Source organism: Pogona vitticeps, chromosome 11 (genome assembly GCF_051106095.1).
Source record: "Pogona vitticeps strain Pit_001003342236 chromosome 11, PviZW2.1, whole genome shotgun sequence".
Taxonomy (NCBI): Eukaryota; Metazoa; Chordata; class Lepidosauria; order Squamata; family Agamidae; genus Pogona; species Pogona vitticeps.
In genome coordinates this window covers 25,676,835-25,704,276 of record NC_135793.1, presented here as the reverse complement: position 1 = coordinate 25,704,276, position 27,442 = coordinate 25,676,835, and the positions used below count along the sequence as shown (strand labels likewise).

Below are 27,442 nucleotides of genomic sequence, written 5' to 3'. Positions count from 1 at the left end.
GCCCGCCCACCACAGGGCCTGAAGGCCACGGGAGCCTCTCCCATACCCTTGTAATGCTGCTTTGTCTGGTGTCCAGAAAACACGGGGATAGCGTGGTGAGACCAAACCATCACTGACTTCCATTCCTCTGTCCCCAAGAAAGTGTCTCTCACCACTTTGCAACCTGAGAAGGGCCAGATCAAGAGCAAAGAAACCAAGGGAGAGACACTACATGGGAGGAGGGGTCGGGGGGGGGGAGAAGAACGGAAGTCCACTTTTCCACAGTAACCGTTTGCTCAGGTTCACCTCCACTCTCTAGGTATGGATTGTTTATATATGGGAAGGATGCTGGACTCGCAACCTGTTCCAAGTCCAGCCGGACTGCTCCGTCACATCCCGAGAGCTTTGCTGTGGAGGAGGCAGCTCATGGGCAGTTGGGTCCCCACTTCAGGCAAAGCCTTCTCCCCACTAGCCTGCAGCCAAGATCCCCACACCAGAACCATCATCACATTTAAAAAAAACTACAAATTCATCACAGAATAGAGCCAAGCTAAAAGAATTAGGTGGGAGAGAGAAGAGAGCTGCTTCTCAGCGTCGTTTTCTTTCTAAATAGCACCACAGCACACCAGTGGAGAAAGGGCTCACAGCCTTTCCTCAGAACAGTCACTCACAAACATGCCCAAATAAATAAGGTGTCGTTGCCCTGAAACAGATGCTCTGCGGTCCGAAAGTATGGAGCTGTTGCTAATATCTTACCCTGGCTGAAGGCCTGAGCCACGGCAATCACTCAGAGTTTCTTAATATCATTCTATGCGATCACAGGTGCATTTAAAAAAAAGAAAACCAGCATTTCTTTTCCAGAAGGGGGTGTTAATACTTCAATGAACGTTAGACCCTGCTTCTATGCATCTATACCGGGTGTCAGCATCCTAGAGAGATTTAAAACAGCAACAAACTAGTGCAGCATTTTAATAACATTCACAGCTGGGTTTTTAGAAAAAATTATCCACCTTTACCGGCAGGGGGGAGGGAGGGAACAAGTAAGAGCAACAAGAAGGCACAGAAATACTGCTCTGTAGGCACTGGGGGTCGAATGTTAGCAGGCAGAAGAAAAGAGAGCAAGCAAGACCTTCCTCCCAAACAGGCACATCTTGGCTTGCCCCCCCCCCCCGAGGCCACATCCGGAAGATTAAGGTCAAACAACCACCATGCCTTTTGGTGGAGAAGACAGGTGGGCCACGGCAGAGAAACTTCCGCGGTACCTGAAGGGCTGGAAGTGGAGCCAATCCACTGCCTTTAAGGGGACAGACAGCCTGCACACAACTCGTTTTTCTGCAAAAACATTAGGCACATATAATCAAAGTTTTAAGGGGACAGGCCTGGTCGTATCATCATGGGAGTCTGTAGCGTGCTAAGGAAACCCCTAGGGCCCACCTTTCCTCTTTAAAAGGTCTGTGAAAGAATGCCTAGGCTTACTGATGCGGAAGAGGGACGTTTCTCCTAAAGAAAGGGCAGAAACAAGGGTTTATAGTCTAAAGCTGGTCTTGAACACCTCCAATGGGCTTATTCCCAATCTGTGCACAAGTCCACAGGCCTACAAGTAGTGTCCCAAAGAGGGCCACGGACTGGTTTTAATTTCATTACAAGCCTCCCTGGAGCTGCCCAGCCCTCTTGGTTTCTGACATCCGTTATTCTCTCTATGGCATATTTAAGGCACCCTGCATGCCACAGTGGAGGTGTCTCTGAACAGGCTATGGCAAAGCAGCTTATTTGGAAAGGCGTAGCTCTGCCAATATACAGAATATTTTGATGAAATGGCTAGAAGAGGCGGTGGCCACCTGCAAAGCCAGACTAATCACGGTCTCTTTCTGAAGGGTCATATCTTAAGCTTGCGTAGCAGAGATCAAGTGTGGCTTTGAAGGAGTCACCCAGCCGTTGCCTGCCTCGGAGAGAGAAGAGGTGGAGGAGGACACAAGCAGAGTCACTGAGCAATTGGCAAGCAGGCTCAGGCTTAAACCTGAAAAACAGATGATGTTCACTTCTGTCCACTGCAACCGCCGGAGGACTTGCTGAAGGAAATCTCTCTTAAAGCCATTAGTGCAAGGTGCAATTAGATTTGGGAGGTGACCCTGCAACTGTCCCAAGACCTCAGTCTTTGCTCCGCTCGCCGTGGCAACTACAACAGCAGGCACTTCTTGGAGTTCTTCTTGGTCACCGGGTACAAGACAGCCCGCACCGCTTCGGCAAACACTTCTCTCACCCCTTCCTGGTTCAGCGCCGAGCACTCCAGGTATTTGACCGCTCCGATCTGCTTGGCCAGAGAGGCCCCCTGCTGCGGGGTGGTGGGGCTCAGGTTCTGCTCCTTCAGCTTCTTCACCGCCTCCGCGTTACTTCTCAAGTCCCTCTTGGTGCCCACCAGAAGGATGGGGACATTGGGGCAGTGGTGGGACACCTCAGGGTGCCACTTGTGCCGGACGTTGGCGTACGAGGAGGGGCTCCCGATGGAGAAGCAGATCACAAAGACGTTGGTCTGAGGGTAGGAGAGGGTGCGCAGCCGGTCATACTCCTCCTGGCCCGCAGTGTCCCAGAGGTTCAGGCTCACCATCCTGCTGTCCACCGTCATCTGAGCACTGTAGTTGTCAAACACCGTGGGGATATATTCCTCGGGGAATGCGTTGGTGGTGTAGCTGATCAGCAGGCAGGTCTTTCCCACGGCGCCATCGCCCACAACCACACACTTTATGGTCTGCATCCTTTTACTCTGAAGGGAGGAATTCTGCACAGAAACAGAGGAAGAAGTCAAAAGAAGGCCAGCTTTTTGAATGACTGAAAGGACCCTCAGTGGGTGCAAGAGCACCCTAGATGTTATGAGCTCAGCGTGGCAAACATATTCCCCCTTTTCCATCTCCACAATCCCAGGGACCAACACCCTAGAACACTTAGAACCACCTTCCCATCCTGAACTGACCGGAGCTCAGCCCATTCTGGAAGCTAAGCAGGGTTAGACCTGGTTAGTCCTTGGATGGGAGCCTACCAGGAAGTACCGGGGTCTTCCCAGTGGACTTAGGAAAGGATCCTGATTGAATCCTCAGGCATCTGCTGCCAGTCAGAACTGACCAGAGTGGGCAGGAGTGACCAGCCCGCTCTCCTGGGACTGCAGCGGTGAAAGGGTACATGCTCTCTGCCTTTTCCACTGTCAGACTGGGAGCCAACTGCCAAGCGGGAGGGTGGCACCCTCCTGGAGGAAGACTGTGCCCGCTCAGGTGAAGGTGGGGAAGACAATCAAGGCAGGGAGACGAAAGTGCCAGTTCCTGAAAAGACCACCAGCTGCCCAAAAGGGTGGTTTCACTACCCTGTATTTTTCTCTTTTCTTAAATCACCAACTGCCTTAAGTGTTTGAGGAGGAGAAAAACAGGATATGAAGGCTGCCCCTAAATGTAAGAATGGCCACAAGGACCATAAACAGTTCTTTCTTCAAACACTATAAAGGGAAGAACAAAACATTGAGCCAAGAACGAGCCCAAGACAGTTAAGGAAAAACTCCCACACCCATGGTGGTCCCTTAACACCCAAAATGATGGTCCCTTAACATCCAAAAAGCAAAGACTCCAACAACCATCTTTAACAACCAGAATTCTGAGAATCACAGTCTGTTCCCCAGCAAGCAAACTTTGGTCTGGCCTGTTCCAAAATACCTTAGAGGTAGGTTTGCCTGGCGTCTCCACAAAACTTCCAGGGAGGAAGCTCACTAATATTTTGGCTCTGCCAACTTGGCAGGGTCTTAACTTTGGTGTTTTCCCAATAAAGCTGAAGTAACATTGGAGGGAATTCTCCAAGGGGAAAGTCTTCTACTTTGGCGGCTGAAACTGTCTGCCAGTGGTTCTCCAGCCCATGCAGGAACCACAGACCACTAAGAGCTTAGACTAGGGCACCTAGGATGGGAGCTCAGAACATTTCCTCTCCAAGCTTCCACGAGAGACATGGAAGGGGGCGGGGGGGGGCCCTCCTGCAACTCCACAAAGAATGGCTAGAAAGAGGCCAAGAACAGATTATTCCAAACCATGATGGAACAAGGAGGGATTAACTGGCTTGAGCTGCTGCAGAAAGTTCACATTCACACTGAGGACATGTGAGAAGTTCGACAAGGAAAGCCCAATGGAAGAGGCAGGCCTGCTTCCTGAAAGAGCCCTTTGGAAACAGGAATAAATATTTCCTTTTTTCCAGAAGGAGCTTATTTTTGCCCACTTCCTGTTAAGCCATCACCTGCACTTTCCAACAGGCTTAGTAGCTGAAATCCTGTTGCTGAATGTGTTAAGTCGCAACCAGAGTCGACACACTGAATCAGTGGGGACTGGGTGAGTCAACTCCCCCATGGATTCAATGGGTCAATACTAGTTATTGACTTACTTAACTAAGCCACGAGATTTCTGCCCCCTGGAGCAGAATCTCATCCTTGAACGCAAACCCAACGGTTGAATGCTCCAAACTGGGAGCTGCCCAAACAAGCTGGCACCTGTCAGGCTCTTTCTTCTGAAGGTGCTACTTAAGCTCCCAAGGCAAAGTTTCCTGCCAAGCCAGAACCAACCCCAGAAGACACCCTACCATTTCCAGAGGATGGGCAGCCACCCCAGCTAGGTGGAGATGCATTAGCAGGATGAGTCTCTAAAGAGGAATCCACTCCCTTGAGCATCCTCCGGCACTTGGGTCTTGGGATGCCTTTGTGTAAAACCATCTTTCCAATCCCTCACCAAATCTCCTCTTGCCTTCGGGACAGGGGAGGGAGGACAGGAAATAAGCACTACCTCCCTGTTCCTTCAGCTTTCAGTTCAGTCATGCATATGGACGTTTTATCTACCCTCAGCTCTTGCAATGGTCCAGCATATTGAAGGGATATTTTCTCTTAGCCACAAAAAAAGTGCTGACTTTTTATTTTTAACTGCTTTCTCAGTAAAAGTGATTTAAAACTGCTCCTTCTGAAATGGGCCGGATAGACAGACATGTTTCTGCTATTGAGGAGTTACTTCAAGGAGGACACAGGGAATAAGAAGCCTAGGTACAATGGACCAGGAAGCTACTAACAAATAAAGACAAGGATGAGGAAGCTTGTGAAATTATGGAAAGAAATGGGAGTTAGCTGCCCAGGAATAGAGATGCTCTAAGTTAACTCTGCATGTTTCTAGAAGAGCCATCAACACTGGAGTAGAGAGATCAATGGCCTGATTCCCATGCGATGTGTTGTATATTATACAATGGATCCACCTACGCCCCACACCCATACACACATTTCAATGTATGACTTAAACTAGCACAAATCCAGATAGGAAGTAGGGAGGCCACAATATTTATCAAACTAGAACTGCAGGCTGTGTGTACAGTATTTACTTAAATGAGTATCTCAGCTGAGGTGGGAATCAGATAACTAGCAACTCCCTAGCTTCACACCGGCATTCACACTGCCCAGCAATGCCTTTACACACACCCAAGTCCAGTGGCCACAGAACAATTCCCCTACCCCATCTTTCAAGGCAAACTCCCTAATACAACGGGTGGTACAGCAAGGCTAATTCACAGGAGTTGAAAAGCTTTGAAAATTACACCTGAAAGCAGAATTTTAAAAGAAAGGGAAAAAAATCCTACAAGGTTGTTTGTTTCCTGCTAGAGGGAAAAGTGCACTGATTCTCTACATGGAAACAGCACCCTGTTAGCAAAACTAGGCTTGCCACAGAATACAACTGGAGCACCCCAGACCTTTTTAGCGCTCTCGTTCCCATTGAATCTACAGGTGGAGTTGCAACCATGGGCCACATTTCAGATCCCCACAGTGTCTCAAACACCCTCCCTGAAGGCTAGATGTACAACAAGATGCCACCACACCTCTGGGAAGAGATAAGGTGACAAACTGTAAACAGCCTCTACATGCTTTGGTGCAAAACCACTTCCTCGCCTTGGCCGACTCAGTGGCTCCAGTTCTGCAAAGCCTGCAGGATGGGAGGAGTCCCACTGCAGAGTCAGCCTCAAAACCTGCTCTTGTTCTGTGCACGCTCATACATGCATGTGTGCTCTCATACACACACGCACGCACACACACATACACAGCCAAGGTGCCTCTTACAAGTTCCCTTGAATTAAATAATAAATATTGTGGCACAATAAGGAATAGCTAAGTAGGTAGCCGACACCCAGGAAGGCCAAGGAGCCTGAGGAAGATCTGCCCCATGAAATCAACTCGCTCGGCAGGGGGGAGGACTCCAATCAGTTCCTCTGTATTGTGCAATGTCATTTGGGGCTGGCAAACGCCCAAAAGCCTATCGGCCAGAAAGCAGACAATGGGGTGGACTGCACCAAGGTCAGAAGCCCCAGGCTTCCTGCGGCCACCGGAGAGGCAGGACATGCTCAGAAGCAGCTTTTGCTGGCACAACCGAAGAATGCAAGCGTCACCCTGCCGAACCAGCTGCAAAATTGTGAATCGAAGCTGATGCCTCCAGGGAAGGGCCCAAGCTGGGAAGGATGAGTGCTGGCCAGGTGCCTCCTCCCACTTAAGAGGTAAAACCGCCTCTGGATAAGAAAGCTGTGTAAGAAGGAACGCAAGAAGAGGAAGGGAAACTCCCTCCTCCCGGCCCAGCAACCAAGGAGTTCAGGCAGGAATCGTTCTGAGCTTGAACTGAAGTCACACAGAACTTGATCCATTTGGAACTAACATAGAAATCTCATATTTCTTATGTCCAAGGAGGGGGGAAAAAAGGCCAAGTAGAAAACACATTTGTTGAGTCTTTCCCTCTAAACTGTAAGAGAAATGGTCCTGGCTGATGCTGGAGACCCTATTTAGTCCATGGTTTGCAACTGTCTTTATGTGGGCATGGGGGGGGGGGCTGAGAGAGGAAAAGAAGTCAGTCTTCACTTTGCATGTCAATCACCCAAGCTGATCCACCATCAGCAACATCTCCAGGGCAAGGTGGCAAACGAGGTGCCCAAAGCCTCCCCCCTCCCGAGAGCCACTGCTGCCAGTCAGAATTGGCAAGACGGGGATGGATGGGGGGGGTGAAATGAGCCCGGAAGGCCATCTTCCGACCAGTACAGGCAGGGTAGGGGGCGGTGGGGTCAACTCCCCAGCAAAAGGCAGCCTCCTCCAAGGGTCCAGAGCCTCAGCTGTCTGGCTTAACCCCTTCTCCTAGGTGGGCAGGAAAGGAAGCAGGAAAACCTTAAGACTTGGAACCCCCCCCCCAGCAAGACAGGCCGACAGGGAGCGGATTGGGAGAAACACCCGCACAGGCACACTGCTTTGCTGCAAAAGGGTCCCAGTGGTTTTAAAAGCTCGCCCCATTCCTTGCTAGGACCCCCTTCTCAGCCCCCCCCAAATCCAATAACTCTCTCCCCCACCCCAGAGCGAAGAGAGAGCCAAAGCTGGGTTCCCGGGGGGGGGGGGGGGGCTTGCTGGCTTTCCTGGACACACACACACACCCGCGCGCGCACCCTCACCTCCTCTCTACACAGGGAGGGGCTGCCAGGCGGCAACTCCCCACCCACGGAACCTGCCGGGAGGGAGTGATGGGGGTTGTAGTCCGGCGGCTTTAGGAGGGCCCTGATCAGCAGGGAAGCTCGGGAAAGGGTGGGCTTTTCTTGGAGGGGGGAAAGGGGGTTGGTTGTTTCCTATCAGCCCTTCTCCGCCAGCCACGGTGGATGCTGGGCGTTGTAGTCCCAGGAAGGAGTTTCCCCATGCCTTGCTCAGGAGGAGCCCTCTCCTCCTCCTCCTCCCCACCACCACCACTACCTTCGCAACTGAATCATGGCTTCCAGGGGAGCTGGGGGGGGTGTCTGGTGCCAAAAGACCCCACACACACAACACCCCGCCCCACCCCCACTGGGGGCACAGAGGCAACGGGGGCGGGGCGGGGCCCTCTCCTCCTCCTCCTCCCCCCTCCCCTCCCCCCCCTCCCCATTCCCGGCCGTTGCGGCCTGAGGGCGACCCCGGCGCCACCCGAGAGCAGGCCGGAGGCCGAGGAGGGCGGAGGCCGAGGCGGAAGGGGCAGCGGCGATGGAGGTGGCGCCGCTTTCGGGGACCTCCGCGCCGGAGCGGCTCCCCTTCCCCGCGGGGGCCTTACCTGGCTCCCCGCGCCCTTCCTCGCCCGGACGCCGCCGCCGCCGCCGGAAGGGAAGCCGCATCCAGCCCGAGGAAGCCGCCGCTGCCGCCGCTGCCGCCGCCCCCGTCACCAGGAGTGGGAGCCGCGCATGCGCCCTCGCCGCCCCTCCTCCGAATCAGGGGCGAGGGCCTGCCGCGGAGCTTCCTGGGAAATGCAGTCCCCTGGGGGCGGGAGGACGGTGCCCGCGAGCGGCCAGAAGCCCCGCGGGTGGGGGGAAGTTCCCCCGTTGGCACTTCGCTCTTCCCAGGCCAGTCTATATACTGGATTTAGAAGACGTCATTTGGCTTGGTCGGCTGACCGAGTCTCACTCACACACACACACACACACACACACACACAGAGAGGTTTCGCTAGGGGGTGATTTAAAAAAAACGCATTAAATAAATACTCTTGTATGATAATATCTGCAGACCTGTGATGCTCAGCCCGAGTACAAATTCAGGTCCGGTGGGTGGCCTTGCCCCCTTTCCTTTAGAGGCTCCTCAGCCCTTGACTGGCCTGGCGCCAGAGAGAGCCAAGGGGGCACCCACCCGTCCTGCCCCAGAGCCAGGGGCAAAGTACATAAGCCATTTGCCTTCTCCCTACTTGCCATCCTCGGGAGGATAATGTTTTGCCAAAAACCAGGGAGAGGGGGACGGGGTTGCCTCTCACCAAGTGCAGGCTGGGAGTAGAGCTTGCCTTCTCTTGTTGGACTACAACTCCCAGAATCCCCTCCCCGACAACATCTGGGGGTTGGGGATTGTGGGAGCCGTCATTCAAAAAAGTATGTATTCCCCAAAGGTGGGGCCAGGGTGGGCAACTGCGGATGTCCAGATGTTTTTGGATTGCCCACAGTTCGTTGCCAGCGCCAAAGCGGAACAGAGCGCACCTGAACAACACAAACGGTTTCATTGAGGGAAGTCGATTCTGGGATGGATGGCGGGGAGGGGAGCGAATCCATCTCTGCAGTCCAGGGGGAGCAGGGCCGAGCAGAGCCCCAGGCACTCCCCAATCCATCGGGGGGGGGGGTTCTCTCCTTCCTTCCATGTTTAAGGACATCAGCCTAGTTTGCAAACAATGTTGAGGGTGGGTTATGGGGGGGGCCACTCCCATGACCTGACCTTTCCTTGCCACAGCCCTTATATTCTCTCCAGCAAGGGCAACTGGTGGAGCGAACTGGAATTCTTCCCCGGAAGCCTCTGCCTCCCACACTTACACTCATCCCACCATCCTTCTCTTGCTGATAATCCCGCTGCCCCACACCCAGCACAAGCAAATCAAGTTAACGCCAACTCAAGAAGAAGGAACAAACTCTGACAATGACACTGTGAACAACCCCTACTCATCCCCGTCTCACAAATGCTCCCTGGTCTAAGAGTGTCCCTCCCCAAGGGATGATCCCCCCCCCCAAAGATGGTAACCCAAAGGAGGGCCCTTTACAATGGGATGACGTTTCTCACGCCTAACAAAGTTTCTATTTATGACGTTTCTTGGAAAGGTTCAATTTCTTGTATTTCACTGATGAGAAACCACAACCTGTATGTGCCTTCACAGCCAAAGGGGTGGGGAGAAATTCCAGGCATCCCCTCCCACCCCTGCCTGTCCCCCCTGCCCGTGGTCTCCTTTCAGACCAAGGGAGCCCAGTGGCCCTGAGCGCCTTTTGGGCCGCTGTGCCAACCCCTGCCCAACGTCCTCCTTCTCTGCCGCAGTCAGAGGTCAGAAGCAGAAGCTGGTAGGAAGTACTGATCAAACGCAGAAATAAAGCAGGCGCCTGACGCATCAGAGAGAGATGAATGATTTCATTGGGCATAAGTGTCTACGGATAGCAGCCTACTTCTTCGGATGCAGGTGATCATGGGGGCCGCACTCCAGGGAAGCCTACATCATAGGTACACTCCTGCTGCAGTCTTTGAGATGCCACAAACCTCCGGTTGAGGCGACAGGCTTCGCACGTCTGCCTCTCTGGAAAGCGGAGAAGTGGCATCAGCCCTACCTGCCCCCTGTGTCCTTCCTCCTCCTGAGCCTCGGGTCGCCTACCCAGGTGCAGCTCAGTTCCCTGGCAGGAGGTGGCTGGAGCTTGGCCTCCCCTGCCCTGCTGCTGGTTCCTCCCACTCTTCATCCTCGTCTGACCAGCTCAAGCTGTCGTCGTCGTCATCAAACTCCTCCTCTGGGGTTCCCTCGAGGACGTCCTGGGCTCCCGAGGCTTCCCTCTCCTCCTCCTCCTGCTGCTGCCGGCGCAGGGCTTCTCCTCCTCGGCTCTGTGGGTGCTCCAGCCGGGCCCAGGTGACGGGGCTGCTCTTTCCCAGGGTGATCTCCACCTTGGAAGGCAGCACGTTCACAAAGCTCTTCTCCACGTTGATGACCTGCAGGGAGAGGAAGAGGCGGGAGCTGCTCAGGACTCCTCGCTCAGCAAACAGAACCCTGGGCTTGGCAGCCCAAACCAAGTAGAGACACAAGACACCCCCAAAGCCATGAGGGGGTGGAGAGGAGGGGCCCTTCCCACCAGACCAGGGCGGCCCAAGGAGAAGACAACACCCCCCCCTCCAATGACATCCAACGGAGAAATAAGGCAGAACCTCCATCCTGCTGGCACAACGGCCTCTCTCACCCCTCCATGATGCCACCTAGCAGCAATTTCACTGTCCCAGCTCGCTCGCTCTCATGCACACACATGCATACATGCACACCTTCTGTGCATTGAACGGGTGTGTGGCCAGTGAACAGGCATTCAACCGGTGAGGCTGTACCAAGGCTGGGGTGAATAACGGGATCCATGTCAGAGGCTGTCAGCAGTGAGTTAGAACGAGCAGGAGCCCACCTTTGAGATGCTGCCAGTTTGGCTTGGCTTGGTTTGGTTCGAGCCCAAGAGCATGACAACCGCATTCAAAACTAATGGAACAAGTGGGACCAAAAGTGCTTTGCTGGGTGTAGATGAACAGCATCCCATAATTTTTCAAGTTATTTTAAAAAGGCATTTACAGTCGCATTTTAACCAGAATTTTTCAGGCTTTAAGCCTTTCTCTTATCAGTCCAAAACAATTCTCGTTAATGTCAAAAATGTGTGGAACATCCCCCCCCCCGACACCATACATAGTGAAGTCTCTGATTCCCTCTAATGGCCAGTTCTGGTAATTTGTGGACATACTGTACATATTTCTGGGTTTTTCCTTTTAATATTTTCAATATTTTCAGATGGTGGTTAAGTAAAACTGTGGATACCCATCCCGCCAAGACATGGGCCCTCCTTTGTGCAAGCCAGCATCCACGGGCTCTGCTGCTTTCTGTGACTCGGAAGGCAGGATTCCCCAGACAAACCTCTTTTCCCAAGAAGGCCAAACATAAACTTACTCCCCAAAGGTCAAGCTCGGCATGGAAGACCTTGTCCCCTTCAAAGACGATGTGAACGTCCAGCTGCAAGAGAGAAACAATAAGGAGAGAAAGAGCCTTTCGTCGGCAAAGTGGAGGCCCTTCTGGAAAAAAAAGGCTGTGCCCACAGGACGGCCCCTCTGTGGGGCCGGAGCACCGAGGTGGCCTCCAGGGAGCGCCGGCCCGATCGACGGGGTCCCGCGTCCTTTCCTTACCACTGTGTGGTTGGCCTTCACAAAGCTGGACTCCGGCTGGCATTTTTTGGCATAGACAGTCACCACCACCTGGCTGCTGGTCTGATGCCAGTCCTGCCGACAGGAAACCAGCTTCTTATCCTGCTCCCCTCCGCAAAACGAAAAAAAAAAAGAGCCCGTTAACCTCACAATGCAAAAGCAATGCAAACTGAGAGCTATTGTGGTGAGCAGGGGGTGGAGGGGGCAGAGAGCATTCGGCTAAGGATGCTTCAGCAAAGGGGGTGGGGTGGGGTTTTCTGCATTTTGAATGATAAGGTCCAGAATCCTCTGAGCAGTGAAGCAAGAGTCAGGGTCATTCTGGGAATTGTAGCCCCAAAAGCCCCCAAGGGTCTGGTCAAGCCTTGGATGGGGGAGGGACAGGGGGGGCAGAGGGCAGAAGCTCACCTGCTTCTTCAGCCAGAGGTGTTTCCCACGACTGCAGCCCTTCTGCTCCAGGAACGCAGTGAAGTCCGTGGTTTTGATGCCACAGCAGCTCCAGTATTTCATGCTGGGGACGAGGGGGAAAAAAAGACAACGGAAGGCTGGCGCTGATCATGGAGCCGCCCTGCCCTGGCACAGGTAGATGGAACAGGCCGGGTGGGGGTAAACAGGCCCAATGGGGAGGGCGGTCCCTTGTTCAGGGTGGCAGGAGGTCTCCTGGGGGAGGGGGGGAAGAGCGAGGATGGGCTTTTGGGAGGCCACCTCAGTAGGCATCTCGGCTTGCCACATTTGGTCCTCCGAATGTGCAGAAGGGAAGCTGTAAAACCAACAGGCAGGCCCTGCCGTCGGGCAGGGGTGCCCCATCCGTCTTAGGCAGCTGAGTGGCACGGCCAAGCCTAATGGTTAGCTGTTCAGCACCACTGTGTTGGCTTTTTGTACAGGCAGGGAAGGGGGGAAAGGGATGGGGGTTCTACCAACATGATTATACCAGCCAGTGTGTACATTACCGGAGGGGGTGTGTGGCATTTGTTGTTCTGCCTCAGGCAGCAAACAGCCTGGGGTCAGCTCCCAAAGCAGAAATGCTGAAGGAACACGATTTGAGCAGACGTTGCCTTCTGTCTCGTACCGAGAGCCTGGCAGCTTTGCTTCAGTGCCCCGTGCTGCAACATGGCAACCTGCAACTTGGTGGATCCGCCGAGGGCACAAAGCCTGGAAATGTTACTTAAGCTACTTTTTAAGTGGCAGCTGCCAGAATCCCCCTGCCAGTCTGTGGCCCTGGAGGTGGAGGGAACCTGGGGACTGGAGCTCCCTTTTGCAAACCCTGGTGGGGAAAACAGAGGGGGCTCTCGGCCCAGGAAAGCTGGCCCTAGAGAAAAAAACGTGGACGTGCTTCCGGGGCTCCTCTTACCCCTCGTGGAAAACAGGAGCTCCTGGGTGGAAGGTACAGGTCTCCAGATTGCTCTTTTCACCCTGGTAGACCTGAAAAACGAGACGTTTGGGGGGTTCGGGGAGGCAGCCCAGCAACCCAGAAGGTGCAAACTGGGCAGAGACCTGAAGGCCCAGGCAGCTCTCGGAGGGGTTGCTTTCATGGACTGCAACTCCCAGAACGCCCCTTTCCCCAGGCAGAGGAGGTTCCCAAAGTCCCTTCTCCATGTCCAAGAAACACAGCCGGTGGGGGGAGGGGGGGGGACACACACACATCTTTTTACTCACCGCTTTGCATCCAGAGTTCTTGCAAGTGGTGCCAATGCTCACTTCCGGGGCAGCCCCTGCAAGAGGTCCCGGGAGGAACAAATACTGTAGCAAGACGATGGGTCCACCCAGGCACCCCTTCTGATCTGCCCCCTCGTGGCTGCTCAGGCCCCATGACCCCTCCCCAGGGGACGGGGGCAGCCCTCGGACCTTCCTCCACAGCTGGAGGCCCACCGGCACACTCACCAGCCCCCGAGGTGCCCTTTGGCACTCCCCACCGACTTCCACGCAGGGGCACATCCAGACCCTTGCACGCGGGCACACAAGCTGCTCACCGGTGCCTGCAGACGCCTGGTCCGGAAGCTGCTCCTGAGGGGAGACGTCCAGTCTGCCCAGGGCTTGCTCCAGAGTTTGGGACACCTTCATGGGCAGGAGCTGTTTGGGCTCATCGGAACTGGGGGGGGGGAAGGAGATCCAGAGATGGGTTGGAGGCTCACACCTGTGGGCAACTCCTGGCCAGAAACAAGGAGCCACCGAGGCAGGAACCTACCCTTTGGGGACATTTACCTCCCAGAAACCTCCAGCCCCCCCCCCACTAGCCCAAGGCTGGAGGATTCCAGAAGGGATAATGTTCCCAAGTCCCCTTATGGGGAGAAAGGTGGCATATAAATAAGACAAGTGAACAAATAAGGACTTGGGGGGGGGGGGCTCCTCCCTCCAGCCTGGATCCTCTCCTTCCTCCAATGCAGCGCTTCCCTCTTTCCAGAGAACGAGGGCTCCCTTAGGCGGCTGCCACAAAACCAGCAAAAACCCTTGTAGCCTCTCCAACCCTTGGTAGCCCTTTGCATTTGCCCTACATTGCCGTTTGTGGGCTGTGCTTGGAGACACGGCTGGCCACGCATCGGAACGGACAAGGTGAAACGTGCCCGTCTTGAAAGGGCTCGTGGGAGTCTGGATGCTGGCGTTGCTGTCATTCCTCTGCGGAATTTCCAGCCAGGGTGGGTGGCAGGGGCAACGCGGAGAGCCGCTCGCTCAGAGGGTATTGAAGAGAGCCGCCAGGAGCCCTGCTCGCCCGGAGGAGCCTCCAAACTGGGGGCAGGGAGCCTCTGAAGAGCACTCCCCGGGGACTGCCCATGAGAGAGGGCTGCTGCTCCCTCCGCCCTGGGGCTGGCTGGGGGCTCCCCCAAAGCCCCTTGGCCGGTGGCTGCTGGCGGAACCAGGATGCTGGGCTGCCTTCTCAGTCGCTCACCTGGGCCTTTCTCTCTCCATCCTCTCGGCTGACTTCAGTCCCTGGACAACCACCTCGGTGTTCCTCTTGGCGCTGGCCTCTGCCACCACTCCCTCGGGCTCCGGAGGCTTCTCGTGGCTGTGGTACCCTTTTGTGCAGCCCTGGGAGGACAAGATGCACACAGCCCTGGCCTCAGGCCCAGACCTATGTCGGGGCTGTCACCACATACAGAGTCGCTCTTCTCGTCCGTAACCCAAAGCGCCTTGCCAGTGAGAGACCGTTTGGCGCAGCGGATAGAGTGTCCGAGCAGAGCTGGGAGACGTGGTTTCAAGTCCCTACTCAGCCGTGGCAACCCACGGAGAGGTGGCCATGGGAAACAACTCCCGGAACATCTCACATAGCTCACAAATGCTGTTGGGGTTGCTCAGCACATAACAACAGCTGCCAATACATCTGGGAAGCAACATATTTCCTTTCTTCTCCTGATTGTTGGACCACATTTGCACACCCTCACCAACTGGTTCTCCCACCTGAACTCTGACAGCAGAGCTTTACGAAGTTCCTGTCCAGACGGCGCCTCTCTGGGTCCCAGGGGCAAGCCTCTGACTGGGGGCAGGCGCGTTCTGGGGGTTGGGTTCAAACCAGGACCCCCCCCCAACTCTTATTTGTCTCCTCCATCCTTCTTGAGTGAATCCCTTTTACACAACCTATCGATGTCCCCACTCCAAAATGCAAAGCCTTCCAGCCCTGGTGGTGCGGTAGGAAAACTGCAAGAGTCAGTGGGCAACTAAGAGCAACTTTTTGCAGCAGATGCCACTGTCCCCGTGTCCTGGCTCTTCCCCCACGAGTCTCCCCGATGTCCCTCTGCCCCTGGAGGGCTTGTGGGGGGGGGACCCACAGAAGACCTTCCTGGTACGCTACATGTATAACACCTCGTGTGCTGATGACGGCAACCACCTATTTCTAGAGAGAGCAACTCCCACGGGGATGACCACGTGGGATCCTTCGTACAGAGTAGCCGGCCTGTTTGTTGAATCCGTTCCCAAATAACAAACCAGGCCGCGAATGGCTGTTTTGGCCCTTTGCGGTTTGGGGACTGCCAGCCTTTTTTAAAAGAAACTCTTCCGCCCCTGAGGCTCAAATGTGGGAAGATGCCACTAGCCTATAAAACACAACCAGCTGGTGGTTGGTTTCACATCTACCCTTCAATATACAACGCTGCCATCATCACTACGGTCCACAGGAGCCAGCCACTTCCTTTCTACCTTTGAGTTGTTCTTTCCTTGTTTTGAGTCTCAGAGAGGGTCAGCTACACCTGCCTGGGCATTTCAGGAGACACTCAAAGGCCACCTCAGCCTGCTCAGCCAGACCCTCCAGGACAAGGTGGAAGGCCGTTCAGACAGGCAGACTAAATGGGACACCTCACTGGGATCAGAGAAAAGCAGCAACTCCTCTGGAACCAGGCCAGGCCATGGGGAAGAGGCGACGAGGGAGCCCCGCGAAGCCAGAGCAGATGATTCTTCTCCCCCAGAATCTGGCACGGGGATTCTGGGGGCTGTAGTCCCAACAGTAATGTTCCCAAGCCCTAACGGGAGACCAGGGCAGAAGGGAAGAGCGCATCCTGTACCTTGATGGAGAGGAACTCTGAGAAGTCCGTGGTCCGTTTCTTACAGCAAGACCAGCCCTGGGGGGGGGGGGAGAAGAAAGACGGTTAAGAAGACCCCCCCTCTGCCCACCTGGGAGCCTGCAAAGGTGGCTGTCAGACCGCCAGCAAAAGGGGTGCCGTAACGGATCTCTTGTACATTCTGTCAATGATAATGATGATAACAACGAAGCCCCCCTCCCCAAGTGACCACCTTACTTGCCAGTTCTAGGCATGAGAGGTGTGTGTGTGTGTGTGTGTGTGTGTGTGTGTGTGTACACAGTATGTGCATGCATGCATGGGTACATCCTGCCGGAGAATAATAAGGCTGAAGGAGCTTAAGGGGAGACTCTCTCGGCCATCCCTCCCTCCCTCCCTGGTCCACTCACCTTCAAGGCATCGTGGAAGATGGGGAAGCCCGGATGATGGAGGCAGGCATCTGGGAACGACAAACAGAACTGCTGAAGGAAGCCTTTTTCCGGCAAAGACCGTTGAGTCTTATCCAAAGTGGTGCTTTTTGACTACGGCTCCCATATGCCTTCTCAGGATCTTATAGGGGACCAAGTCAGGTATGAAGCAGCCCCAACTTGGTCTTTCGTTCACAGTGCACTTATTCCCTTCTTTAATCTCCCCAAATATGTTACCAGTGGTTCTTATTGGAAAAGCCATTTATGCTCCCCAAGGTCAGTTTCCATCCCTTTCCTTCTCAGAGTGCTAATAAGAACTCTGCACATGCACAAAGACACACCACTCTTTGCCTCTTTAGTGCTGCTCCATGTACTGTGCTGCAAATCCCAAGGTACTCCCAGAAGCTGCAGCCTGGGCAACTAGGAAGCTGGGGAATCGCCCCTTAGGGAAGGCCGGAGACCTGGGATCTGGTTTTCTACCGGCGTGGCTTCTTCCTTGCAGAAGGAAACTGAACGCCAGGCAGACGTTCTAAAGGAGAAGCTCTGCTCCCTACACTTCCATGCTGTGAAAAACAGAACGGCGCGTTTTGGAAATTGGTGGGCTCTCCTTCCCAGAGACAGGGAGATGCAAAAAAAGAAGGGGGGGTTTGAAGGTGGTCTGTCAGGGCTGCTGGAGCTGTGGATGTCCACTGGGAGGTGGACTAGATGACCCTCAGGGATCCCGTCCAGCCCTATAACGCCCTGTGATTCTAAGCAAAGCCTCTGTAACAGGCCCTTCTGTTGCGAAAGGCTCAGGAATCTTGTCAGACAACGGCACCCACACATTCCCAGCGTAGCAATCCTGATGTGCAGCTAGCTGGAAGGAGCTCGGATTCCCCACAGCAAATGCGTGTGGGGTTTCCCACGGGAGACCCATGACCACGGGAGCCCACCCCTTCAGGGCCTGCTGCCCCTTACCTGGGGCGTTCTTCTCCGGGTCAAACCTCTGTCCGCAGCCTTTGTTGTAGCACAACAGAGCCATCTCCCTACCGCCACCGCCACCCCCAGCAGCGCCAGGTCCCGTCTCTGGCAAGAGTGGGGCTGGCTCCCTCCTGAACAGGCTGGCCGGCCCCCGGGGCACAGGCTGCCTCTCCGTCAATCAGGCAGGCATGCAGGCAGCCGCTTGTCTTGCAGGCAGGAGCTCTCCCCGCTGGACGCAGGGAGAGGCCCTGGCTATCTTTAGTAGCCGGGCGGCGAGGGGAGGGCCTGCAACCTGAGCCCACCCCAAAGATGGGCATGCAACCGCTTGGCCTTCCAGAGACATCTCGAGCGGGCCAGAGTGGGGACTGCAGGGCACCACGTGGGGCAGCACAGCAAGACAGCCATGTCAACTGGAGTTGTGGGCTCTTCCACACACACACACACACACACCACACACACCCTTCAGGATGCTCAACACACAGGTTTCCTTTCCATTCCTGGCTGCTTCTGGACGCTGAGCTGCCAGGCCCATAGCACCCTGTTCCCCAAGCTTTCAGGGCAAAATGACTTGTGGGGCCCCCATGCATGAGGTCACAGGAGAAAGACCCTCGTAAGGATTGCCGGAGGGTGACAGATGGACAAAGGAGGGATCCACTGATGGGTTTTGAAACCCATGGAAAAATTCTGGTGGTAGTAGGAGCTCAGATAAAGAAAAGGAAAAAAAGACAAGAGGGCTTCTGAGCATGTCCAAAGGGTAGGTCCTGAATCCACGAGAATGAACCCCACAACTAGTCTTGCCAAATGAACAGCAACCCCTTTCCATGACGTTTCCGCTTCAAAGATTCGGACCTGCGGAGGGGACTCCGAAACCTTCGCCTCCTCCTGGAAAGCCTGAGACCGAACATAGAGTTGTAGAAAGAGGCAGCCGTGGAAGTCTGTGCAAGCGTTATAGATAATGCCAACGTAAAAGTAACAATAAAACAACATAACAAATAAACAAAACAAAAACACGTGGCAACACCTTTTTGTCTTGTTTATTTGATTACATATTTTTATTTTGGTTTTACCTGGGAGATGCAACTCGGCATGTACTGTACACCTGTCTTGGCTGGGCTCTGCCCCTCTTTTTTGCCCCCCCCTTGCGGGTGCTGAGAGAAAGCCCATATTTGCACCAAGCCCCCAGGGTGGGACAGGTTTCACAGGAGAAGAAAAATGGCTCAAGATTCCTGCCACAAAATGCCCCTTAAATTCCTGCCCCTTATAGCTCTCTCCTAGCAGAATGGATCCTCAGACCTGCCCCTGAGCTGTTTTCTGGAAATGCAGGAACAACAAATGGTGCTTCATGCCAAAAAAAGAGGGGGGGTGTGGGTGAGAGGGTGGGTGGGGTGGTTTGCTGCTACTCCTCTTACCCAGCTGGCTTTGACAGCTGGGCTTGCAAAGAGCCTTTGTCAGAGGGCGGCAGCTGTTGACGTCGAAAACGCAGTTTCCCCCAGTCTCCGAACATATTCTTCATGGTAAAAAGATTCATGATTTTCAGAACGGAGGGTGTGCTCTGGCAGAAATATAGGGTTGTGTTGGAACACCCTAGAAAGGGTGGCTTTGCTGGATGGAACATCCTTTAAAGAAGCCCTTCCACCCAGTCCCAAAAGCCGAGCAGCGGCGTCACCGGACCACCAAGATCCAGAGGCGGGTTGGTTTAGTTCACCGTTTCCTGTGCCTTGTCTGGCTGCTGAAAAATACTGGACCCTGCCATGAGCTGACAGTGAATTTTTCCTGGAAGTTTTCCTCTATGCAGATGACAGGGAAATAAAACAAAACTAGCTCGGGATGGGGGGGGGGTGAAGAGAGAAAGAAGAAAGAAAACTGTATGGTGGGTTCACACATGGCAGCCAACACAGGTCTGGTCTGGGCACACGTGCCTGCAGGCTATGGGTTGATAAAGTCATGCAACAAAGCCACAGGCAAAGTTCAATAGGCGGGCACCCTTTAGGTAGGTTGCCTCTGCACCCAGATCGAGTAGGAAGCTCACGCTTGGGCACAAACCCGGGATGGACACACCTAGAGAGAGAGAGAGACTATCAGAACCGTGAACGAGTGTGCACAATGGTGTAAACGTTGTTAACCAGTCTGGTTTCTCTCTCCACTGCAATTTGCTTCTGGATTCTCTGTCTGGGGACATGGAATGATGATGGCCAGTAAGAACTAGAGCACAATGAGGCTCACCCCCCAGGCATCTCACTTCCCAGCCTTGACCCAGGTGTCATAGAACGTGGCCCTCCAGGAGAAGCCGTGTTTTTAGTGAGGGAACGACAGACTCACCTTGGCTCAGCGGGGGGGCGGGGGGAAATGGTCCAAAAAACAAAGAGTCCGTGTTGTTGACGATAACAATAATATTAGTATCATCTTATAACTACAGAGGGGGGGGGGACCCTGTCAGTCATTGAATCCAGCCCATGGCGAGAAGCTCCAGGCGAGGGAATTGAACACCCAACCTCAAACCTCTGAGCTATCCAGCAGTCCGTGTGAATAAAACACACAGAGGACAATACGTTTATTGGGATAAATTATAGCTTCGCAAAGCAAGCGGTTCTCAGGCTAGAATAGCAAGAAAACTGGGGGGGGGGGGTCAGGGATGTGTGGAAAGGTGAGCCGGGGTCTTCAGCCGCATGTCCATGGGGTTCTCTACCAATAAGCAGGAGAGCCATTGTCCGAAAAGGGACCTCTCTGCAGGACAGAAATGGTTTCCAAAAGCAATTTATTTCACGGTAAGAAATCGGGGGCATTCCCAAGGCCAAGATAACCTCCAAACCACCCCTGGAGTGTACGGAAAGAGACAGTGACACGGAAACAAGAGGCTATTGAAATCTAAAACTCAAGTGCATTTGGGGGAGGGAAAAAAGCAGGGCAAGAATTCAGATCTGATGTGACTGCACCACATCTCCCCCCAAAGCCACCGTAAGGCAGCGTGTGTTGGACTGCCATCCCATGAGTTGTATCCATGGCTGAGGCATCACCAGCCTGCGCGTCGTGAAGTCGTGAGGACTCCCTACTGAGAAAGTCCAGTCCCGGCTTGCTTCCCACTGTCCCAAAAGGCCCACTTTCCCTTGGGTCGGGACCTCCCTCCTCCTGAAAGGGGTGTGTGCATGTGGGTGGGTGGGTGGGTGGCTGGGGGGGGGGCGCTGGTTGCTGCAGTCCAGACTAAAGGAGGCTTCTGAGCTCTCTGCCTCCTGCTGCTGAGCCCCTCTTTCCCGGGGGGGGGGGGGCTGGCTGCCAGCCTCAGGTTGCCCGCTCTGCCAGGTGAGTCAGCTTTTTCTGGGTCAGTTCATAAGCCAGGAAAAGAGCGCCGTTGGAAGGCAGGGCACGGATCACTGTGGGCATCAGCCCGCTGTAAAGAGGCATAAACCCTGCAAGGGGAAGAGAAGACAAGCCGACTCGGTGTGAGGTGCAAGCATTCGCCTTCCTGTGCCCACGAGGGGTGGGACTAGAGGACCCCATGGGGTCCCTTCCGACTCCCGAGCCCTGCGCCCGTGTGCTCGGAGGAGGCAACTGACCTTCCGTCCGGAGAATGTGCAGGAAGGAGAGCAGGAAGCCGTCTTGCCGGCCGGCCATGGACAACACCTGGATCCGGGACTTGACTGAATCGATGGGGTAGACGGCCAGCCAGAAGGCGGCCCCACCAATCCCACCACTCACCGTGACCGGGAGAGCCCCTGCAAACAGACGGGGTGTGTGTGGGTGTGTGTTTGTGTGTTTTTCCTTCTGCACACGAAAACAGGCTTCTGGAAAGAGGCTTGGCTGCCTTTTCCCTCCCCCTCTCCTCATGACTGGATTCCTGAAACCGGGGCAGGGTTGGGTGGAGAGGAAATGGTGGACAGGAAAGACATCCTGGTTGCAGGATGCAACCTCATAACTGAACGATGCTGGAGAAGGAGGGGACAGGATGATGCCCCAGAGGAGGGGAGGGCAGTGGCTGAAAGAGAAAGAAGCAGGCAGCTGGTTTTCTGTCTGGCTCAGAGACACCCGCCTCCCCGCTCCCCCCTAGCCGAAGGAAGAGCGCTGGCACACGCCAGGGCATTTCTGAGGCCATCCCTTGTTTTGCTGAGGTCGGGCACCTGCTGGCAGGGTTTGCCATCTTCCAGAAGCCTTCTTCCAGCATCCCTGGCAGACCGGCAGCGCCGCTGGCACCAAGCGTGGCATGCATGAGCCAGGAAGACAAGTTTGAAGGTCTTTTTCCCCAGGAGGGGGAGGGAGGGGGGCTGCCCTTGCCCCCCCTCTTCTGCCTAGAAGCCTGTTAAAGGGAATCCCCTCGCAGCCCAGCCAGCCTCTGGGTTCGGAGGACGTAGAGGTTCTTGGAAGGTGATGCCCCGCATGAGCAGGACATGCCCAGAAAGGCGATTTCCTTGCCGCCTGACCTGAGTTCTTGCATCTGGTCAGAAAGCAGCTGGATGTCCGGGGAGGAAATGGCAGGTGAGCCCCTGAGTGGGTCTGGCTGACCTCTCCAGGCACTGGACGGAGCAGAGCTACCGAGGGCCCTGGGGGCCACCGCCTCCCCCCTGCGCCCCCCGCCCGTCCCTCCTTACCCAGCTCTTCTTTCGACTGCCCAGCCTGGAGGAAGAAGCTCCGGCTGACTTCATAACCCCCGAAGAAGAAGAAGTAGCCAGGCACCTCCCGCAGCCACGTGCTGGTCAGGCCCTGGAAGAAGCCCAGGGGGCCTTCCGCGCGGAAGACGGCTTTCACCACGGCCCAGGTGGAGCTGAGGGAAGAGCGGAGGGGGACACCATGAGGCCCTCCCCCCCCGGCCGTGACGCCGGAGGGCCGGGCTGCGTCATGGCTGACCTTTAGAGAGCGGGCTAAGACCCCTCCCACTTCCAATAAATAACTAAAATTGCAATGCGTGCAGTCCTTTTTCCTCCACCCCCCCTCCCCATATTTGTGATTTCCGCAAGAGGGGTGCCCCAAAGTAGCTCGGCGGTTGCAAGACAGCTTGTCCTGGTCTGTACCTGCGGCTTGAGAGAGCCGTCTGCCCTGTGACCTTCATCTCGTGCAGGGCCTGCATCCGGCACTTCACCAGCTCCGTGGGGCAGAGGGCCATGGAAGAGAAGACCGAGGCAAACGAGCCGGCCATCGCACTGTGGAAGTCGCTGTCACCCAGAAAAGGGGGGGGGCTTACTCCGGGAGTGTGCAAAGGTGCGGCAAGAGTCAGCCCTGAGGGATCACGGCCAGCCCTGCCACCTCTTTGCATCAAGGTTGAGGGATCCTTTCACAGCATACAAAACAGTAAGCTGGCCGGGATTTGGGGGGGGGGGTGAGGGAAGCATTGCCATGCTTATGGCTCGCCAGGGGCATTGGGCTGGGTGGCCACAAGTTGCCAGACCACGTGCATTTTTAGTCTGACACACACACCCCACCCTGGTTCGGAGGGGGCTGCAGAGGATCAAAGATGGGCCCTACCTGAGCGCCAGCTCCTTGCCTAGCCCAAACAGGTGCCTCACCAGCTGCTGGCAGAACCCGTAGCAAGCGAAGAGAACGGCGTTCTCGGCGACGTTGGCCAGCAAGGCCGGCATGGTGCCCTGGTAGAGCCCGTACATGCCCTCCTGCTGGTAGGTCTTGACCGAGCAGTCGAAGAAGCCCCGATACATGGCCGGGAAGGTCTGCATCTTCACCTTGATGGTGTCGAAGGGCTGCCCACTTAGCACGCACGCCACCCCACCTGCAAAGAGGGCCCGGCAGCTTTACTGGCCTGCCTGCCAAGGGGCAGAAGCCAGAGCCGCTGCGAGGTTGTGCCCTAAGGAAGGGGGGGAACAGTGCGGTCCCTCGCACACCACCCCAAAACATGGGTGGGCAGTACCTTTGGGAGAGCCTTAAAATCTCACAAGAAGTCCCACAAGGCTCTTCCTCAGGCTAGGCACTACAGCGCAGGGGGGGGGGGGCAGGGGGAACCTGAAATAGGGATTTCTACAATCCAGAATCATCCCCGGAAGGTTTCCCACCCATCATCGCCCTGCATATAACCCGGCACTCGTCTGTCCAAAACAAGACGTGGTGTCCCTCTCGGTTTCCTTGTTTTGATTTCTCTCTGTTTTGGGTGGGCCACGTAGCCCCCCTGCCCCGGAGGATGCTGCGGGCCCAAAAGGGGAGGTCTGGACCCTCGGAAGCAAACTGTCCCTGCCCAGTCTCCCTCCCACAAAGGTCCAGAGCCGGGGTCTCCATGAAAGGGGAGGGGCTCCTTTCCACCTGCCCAAAGACCCCGCCCCAACTCACCGGCTGCCCCTGCCGTGAGGTCGACCATCGCTTGCGCCAGCGGCTGGAGGTGGGCTTGCTCGGCCGGCATCTCCGAGGCGGCCGTAGGTCCCCCCCCAGCAGGAGACTGGCAGGACTAGGGAGGGAAAGGGCACCGCCCAGGCCCAGACTCAAGAGAAGAACCGGCGCTGCTCTTCAAACTCTCTTCTTCTCGTCCTTTTTCTTCTTGGGCAGGCTTTCTTTTAATTAATTAATTGGGCATCTGTGCTCAGTGGGTGGGCAGGCTATTATTCTTTTACTGCTATTAGCTCCCCAGAGTTGTGAGAGGGGAAAGAAACCAAAGTTAGTTAGTTAGTTAACAAACAACAAACAAACAAAAACATTTTATCTCGGGATAAACACCCGGATGACTGAGAATCTTCGCAGATATTGATCCCGAGGTGCCACCTCTGGCAAGGTGAGGGGAATTTCCCAACCAGGGAGGAAACGGAGACTTGGGGCGAGGGTTAGGGTCAGCTGGGAAGGGTACCTGTGGAGGCTGTGGCACAAAATGGGCTTTTGCACCAGCCCAAGTTGGCAACTCCCTGTTCAGAAGAACACCTTGCAATCATTTGCAGGGCGATAGTTCAAGGTGTTGCAGCCATTGGCCCCCGGCCCGGAAATCTAATTCTGAGGAGGAGCAAAATCCCTTGTTCAGAGAACTCTGTCAGGAGGTGGAGTTCTGCAACGTGGTGGGACCCTCACCTTAGCTGGCTTTGCAGCAATCTGATAAGAGGGCTATTGTCAGCAACTTAAGGGAAGCCATCTCAGGCAGGAACTGGAAAAACCCTGTCGGATCAGACATCAGGTGAGGCATCGCCTTGTGGGGCTCCGGAGCCAGAGAGCAGCAAACATCCCATTGTGGAAATAAAGGCCAGGCCAGGACCTTAGAGTCCACCAAGGAAAAAAACCCAGACTGACCCAACCCTTCAGAGGCACCCGCCGTCCAGGATGTAGAACGGGAGGAGCCAATGATGGAGTTCTTAATGGACAAGCCCACTGATATCTAACAGATCTGCTGCGGAACATCATTGCAAAGGGGGCAGGGGAATGGATGCTCTTCCTTCTGGTGGGAGGACACCGTGCTCAGGAGGACACTCTGTAGACCACAAATGGGCAAACTGTGGAACGCTTAAAGGCTCCGTTTTGTTCTCTGGGCTCTTAAGAGGTTCCCGGGCCGGCCATAAAACTGGCTCCCAAACTCACCAAAGCTGCCCACCCGTGGCCAATCCCAATCCCACCTATTGCACAAGAATCCGGCTGGGCCAAGAGAGGCAGCCAGTCGCCTTTCCACGCCCTTCGACTCGGCGCCTTGCCCAGGCGTCCCGTCGCAAATGGCAGCCGGCCAAGTCACCCCACCTGCCCTTTACCTTGGCTCCTTTTATCAGCTTTTAATGAGGCCTGTCTCCTGCATGCATAAAACATGACCGCTCTGTAGCAGCCATTGACCTGTCCCCATCCAGGGTAACATCGTTTCTAACAGGTCGTGCACAAAAACCATGCTTGCTGGGTTGTGCAGGGTGGGGGCAACCCATTCACTCGTGATAGGGACAGGAAACGGAAAAACCTCTGCTAAGCTGACACTGTGCACAGGTGGGACATGCTTAGTCCCCACTTCACCACTCCTGGGTGTGTCATGACCATCATCACACCCCTCCCCCTCCCCTCCCAACTTAGTCTTGTACATTCCTTTTGTTATCTGGTCCTGAGTTGGAGCCCAATGCATTAACCTGATCTACCTAGACGCTGGCCCCCAGTTGTTGGCAGCACAGCGAAGGCAAAGTGTTCAGTGAAAACAAAAACTCCTGCAAGGTTTCCAGGAGCACACAACCCTAACCCTGAAACAGGGGCTCAAGCTGAGCCCAGCTGTGCTCTCCATGAGCCAGAGTGGCTGGCAGGAACTGCTCCTTTTGATTACTGCAGAGTGTTCTTCATGGGGCCACCTTTGACGTAGTCATAAATATTGCAGCTAAGGCAATGCACAGCAGGGATGGCACTACATGACGGCCACAACAGCCAGGGTGAAAGGAATGGCACTCTGTGACCGCACACGTCCAATTGAGTCCGAGGGGCTGATCCTGATCTTGCACCACTTGGGAGCAAGATATGGGAACGGGCAGCCTTCCCGAGACACAGAGCTGCATGGTGCTTAAATTCCTCACGTTCCAGCACCAAGAGTGGGCCACTCTGCATGGAGTCGCATGGGAGGGGGCTTTCTTGGTTGTGGTGCCCCCGCCTCCCAGTGGCACACCCACCCTCCTTTTCGAGGTCTGAGTGGCAACAACACCGCTTCCACTTCTTACGCAAACATTTGGCACCACGTGAGATGACCTGACACCGATCGTTCAATTTGCATGGTTGGGGTTTGTCTGAATTCTTAAGCCTGTTTTAAACTGTATTTCATCTGTGGGGGCAGTTTCAGATTCTTTTAAGGCAGTTCTGCTGATGGCCACAAACCTTGAAATCTAACGACAGGGGCCAATCAAGACGGCACCCTCTGTGTGCGAGGCTGATGGTGTCCAACAGAGCTTGAGACCTTCCCCTCTTGCCCCCCCCACACACCTTCCTGGACACTTGCTGCCTTTCCCTGCATATCTCCCCCCCCCCCGGCCACTTCATCTCACTCAGGAACACACCAGGGGAACTTTACCCTCTCCTCACCCACCAAGGAAGCCTGGCACTCCAACCTATGCCACCTCCCTCTCGCGACAAGTTTTGCTCTGAAACCAGCCGAGCTCACTCAGGATCTTACCTGCCCCAAACACGTCTCCGAGGCCCACTGCTCCGCTCCGCTTCGGGACAGTCCTGCCAACTGACTGGGACCTGTGAGCTCAATGAACTTTGAGCAGGGCTAGCATCTCTCCTTCCCCTCCAGCACACCTTGTTTAGATAGGGCCCAGGGGCTTCTGGGAAGAGGTTATTTAGCCCAGCTCTTATCTGGAATTATTAAGCTGCTTCGGACTGGAGTTAATGCACAGCTGGGTGCCTTTTTTTCCCTTCTGACACCTCTCGGCAGAAGGGAAGCTGCTGCAGATGGGCTTCAGGAAGACACCAGAAGGCTTCGTTTTCTACCTTCAGCCTACATCCACCACCCCCCGAACAAACTATGTGCTTGACAGTCTATAGTAACGACAGCCTGCCGATCCAAATCTGGCTCCTATTTTAAAAAACAACTCCCCCCACCCACCCACTACAGTCCCCAAAACGTGAGCAGCAACCCACCCACCCCCCGGATGAAAGCAATGCTGGTGGTGGGGAGAATCACCGTGGAGTCTCAGCCCCCTATGCAGTGCTTGGCCTACTCCTGAGGAACCACTTCACATGCCTGAAACTTTGGATCCTGAAATGCAGAGGGGTCCTTCTTGCTCCTCCTTTCCCTCCCGTTTTGCAATCAACCAAAAGCAAAGGGCAAACTCTGACACTTCGACATCCATTTATGCAACCTTGGAAAGAAGAACTAAAGAAGCCACCGGGTTGCCCGTTGCAGTTAAACTTTGCTCACAGCCTCCACTTCTGTAATGAAGGAGGAAGACTCCTGAGAAAGAAAAAGAGAACAAGGGATGGGGGGGGGGGAAATAGTGGGGAGGGGGAAGGAAAGG

At 55.0% G+C, this 27,442-nt stretch overlaps 3 protein-coding genes across 4 annotated transcripts; all 3 read right to left on the bottom strand.

Moving 5' to 3' along the window:
* Nucleotides 1-414: 414 nt before the first annotated feature.
* Nucleotides 415-8,216, bottom strand: LOC110080213 (rho-related GTP-binding protein RhoG). Its single transcript, XM_072981511.2, has 2 exons — nucleotides 8,079-8,216; nucleotides 415-2,755 (listed from the first exon to the last, which is right to left on the bottom strand). The coding sequence occupies exon 2, from the start codon at nucleotides 2,729-2,731 to the stop codon at nucleotides 2,156-2,158; it is 576 nt and encodes a 191-aa protein (XP_072837612.1). The 5' UTR covers nucleotides 2,732-2,755; nucleotides 8,079-8,216; the 3' UTR covers nucleotides 415-2,155.
* A 1,664-nt stretch (nucleotides 8,217-9,880) lies between these two features.
* ITGB1BP2 (integrin subunit beta 1 binding protein 2) lies at nucleotides 9,881-17,765 on the bottom strand. Its single transcript, XM_020795929.3, has 11 exons — nucleotides 17,562-17,765; nucleotides 16,587-16,636; nucleotides 16,183-16,239; nucleotides 14,577-14,716; nucleotides 13,663-13,781; nucleotides 13,349-13,404; nucleotides 13,044-13,114; nucleotides 12,101-12,203; nucleotides 11,678-11,797; nucleotides 11,445-11,507; nucleotides 9,881-10,459 (listed from the first exon to the last, which is right to left on the bottom strand). The coding sequence occupies exons 1-11, from the start codon at nucleotides 17,623-17,625 to the stop codon at nucleotides 10,145-10,147; spliced, it is 1,158 nt and encodes a 385-aa protein (XP_020651588.3). The 5' UTR covers nucleotides 17,626-17,765; the 3' UTR covers nucleotides 9,881-10,144.
* Nucleotides 17,766-20,302: 2,537 nt separating this feature from the next.
* On the bottom strand, nucleotides 20,303-27,410 carry LOC110080210 (mitochondrial ornithine transporter 1). Of its 2 annotated transcripts, XM_078380621.1 has the most exons (6): nucleotides 23,826-27,410; nucleotides 23,016-23,274; nucleotides 22,565-22,705; nucleotides 22,145-22,317; nucleotides 21,116-21,274; nucleotides 20,303-20,968 (listed from the first exon to the last, which is right to left on the bottom strand). In XM_078380621.1, exons 1-6 carry the CDS (start codon nucleotides 23,893-23,895, stop codon nucleotides 20,841-20,843), a joined length of 930 nt encoding a protein of 309 aa, XP_078236747.1. In that variant the 5' UTR covers nucleotides 23,896-27,410; the 3' UTR covers nucleotides 20,303-20,840. The 2 variants fall into 2 exon arrangements, with proteins under 2 accessions (XP_078236747.1, XP_078236746.1); XM_078380620.1 differs by lacking the exon at nucleotides 20,303-20,968 and having other exon boundaries at nucleotides 21,132-22,317; nucleotides 23,826-23,940; nucleotides 26,596-27,410.
* Nucleotides 27,411-27,442: the final 32 nt, after the last annotated feature.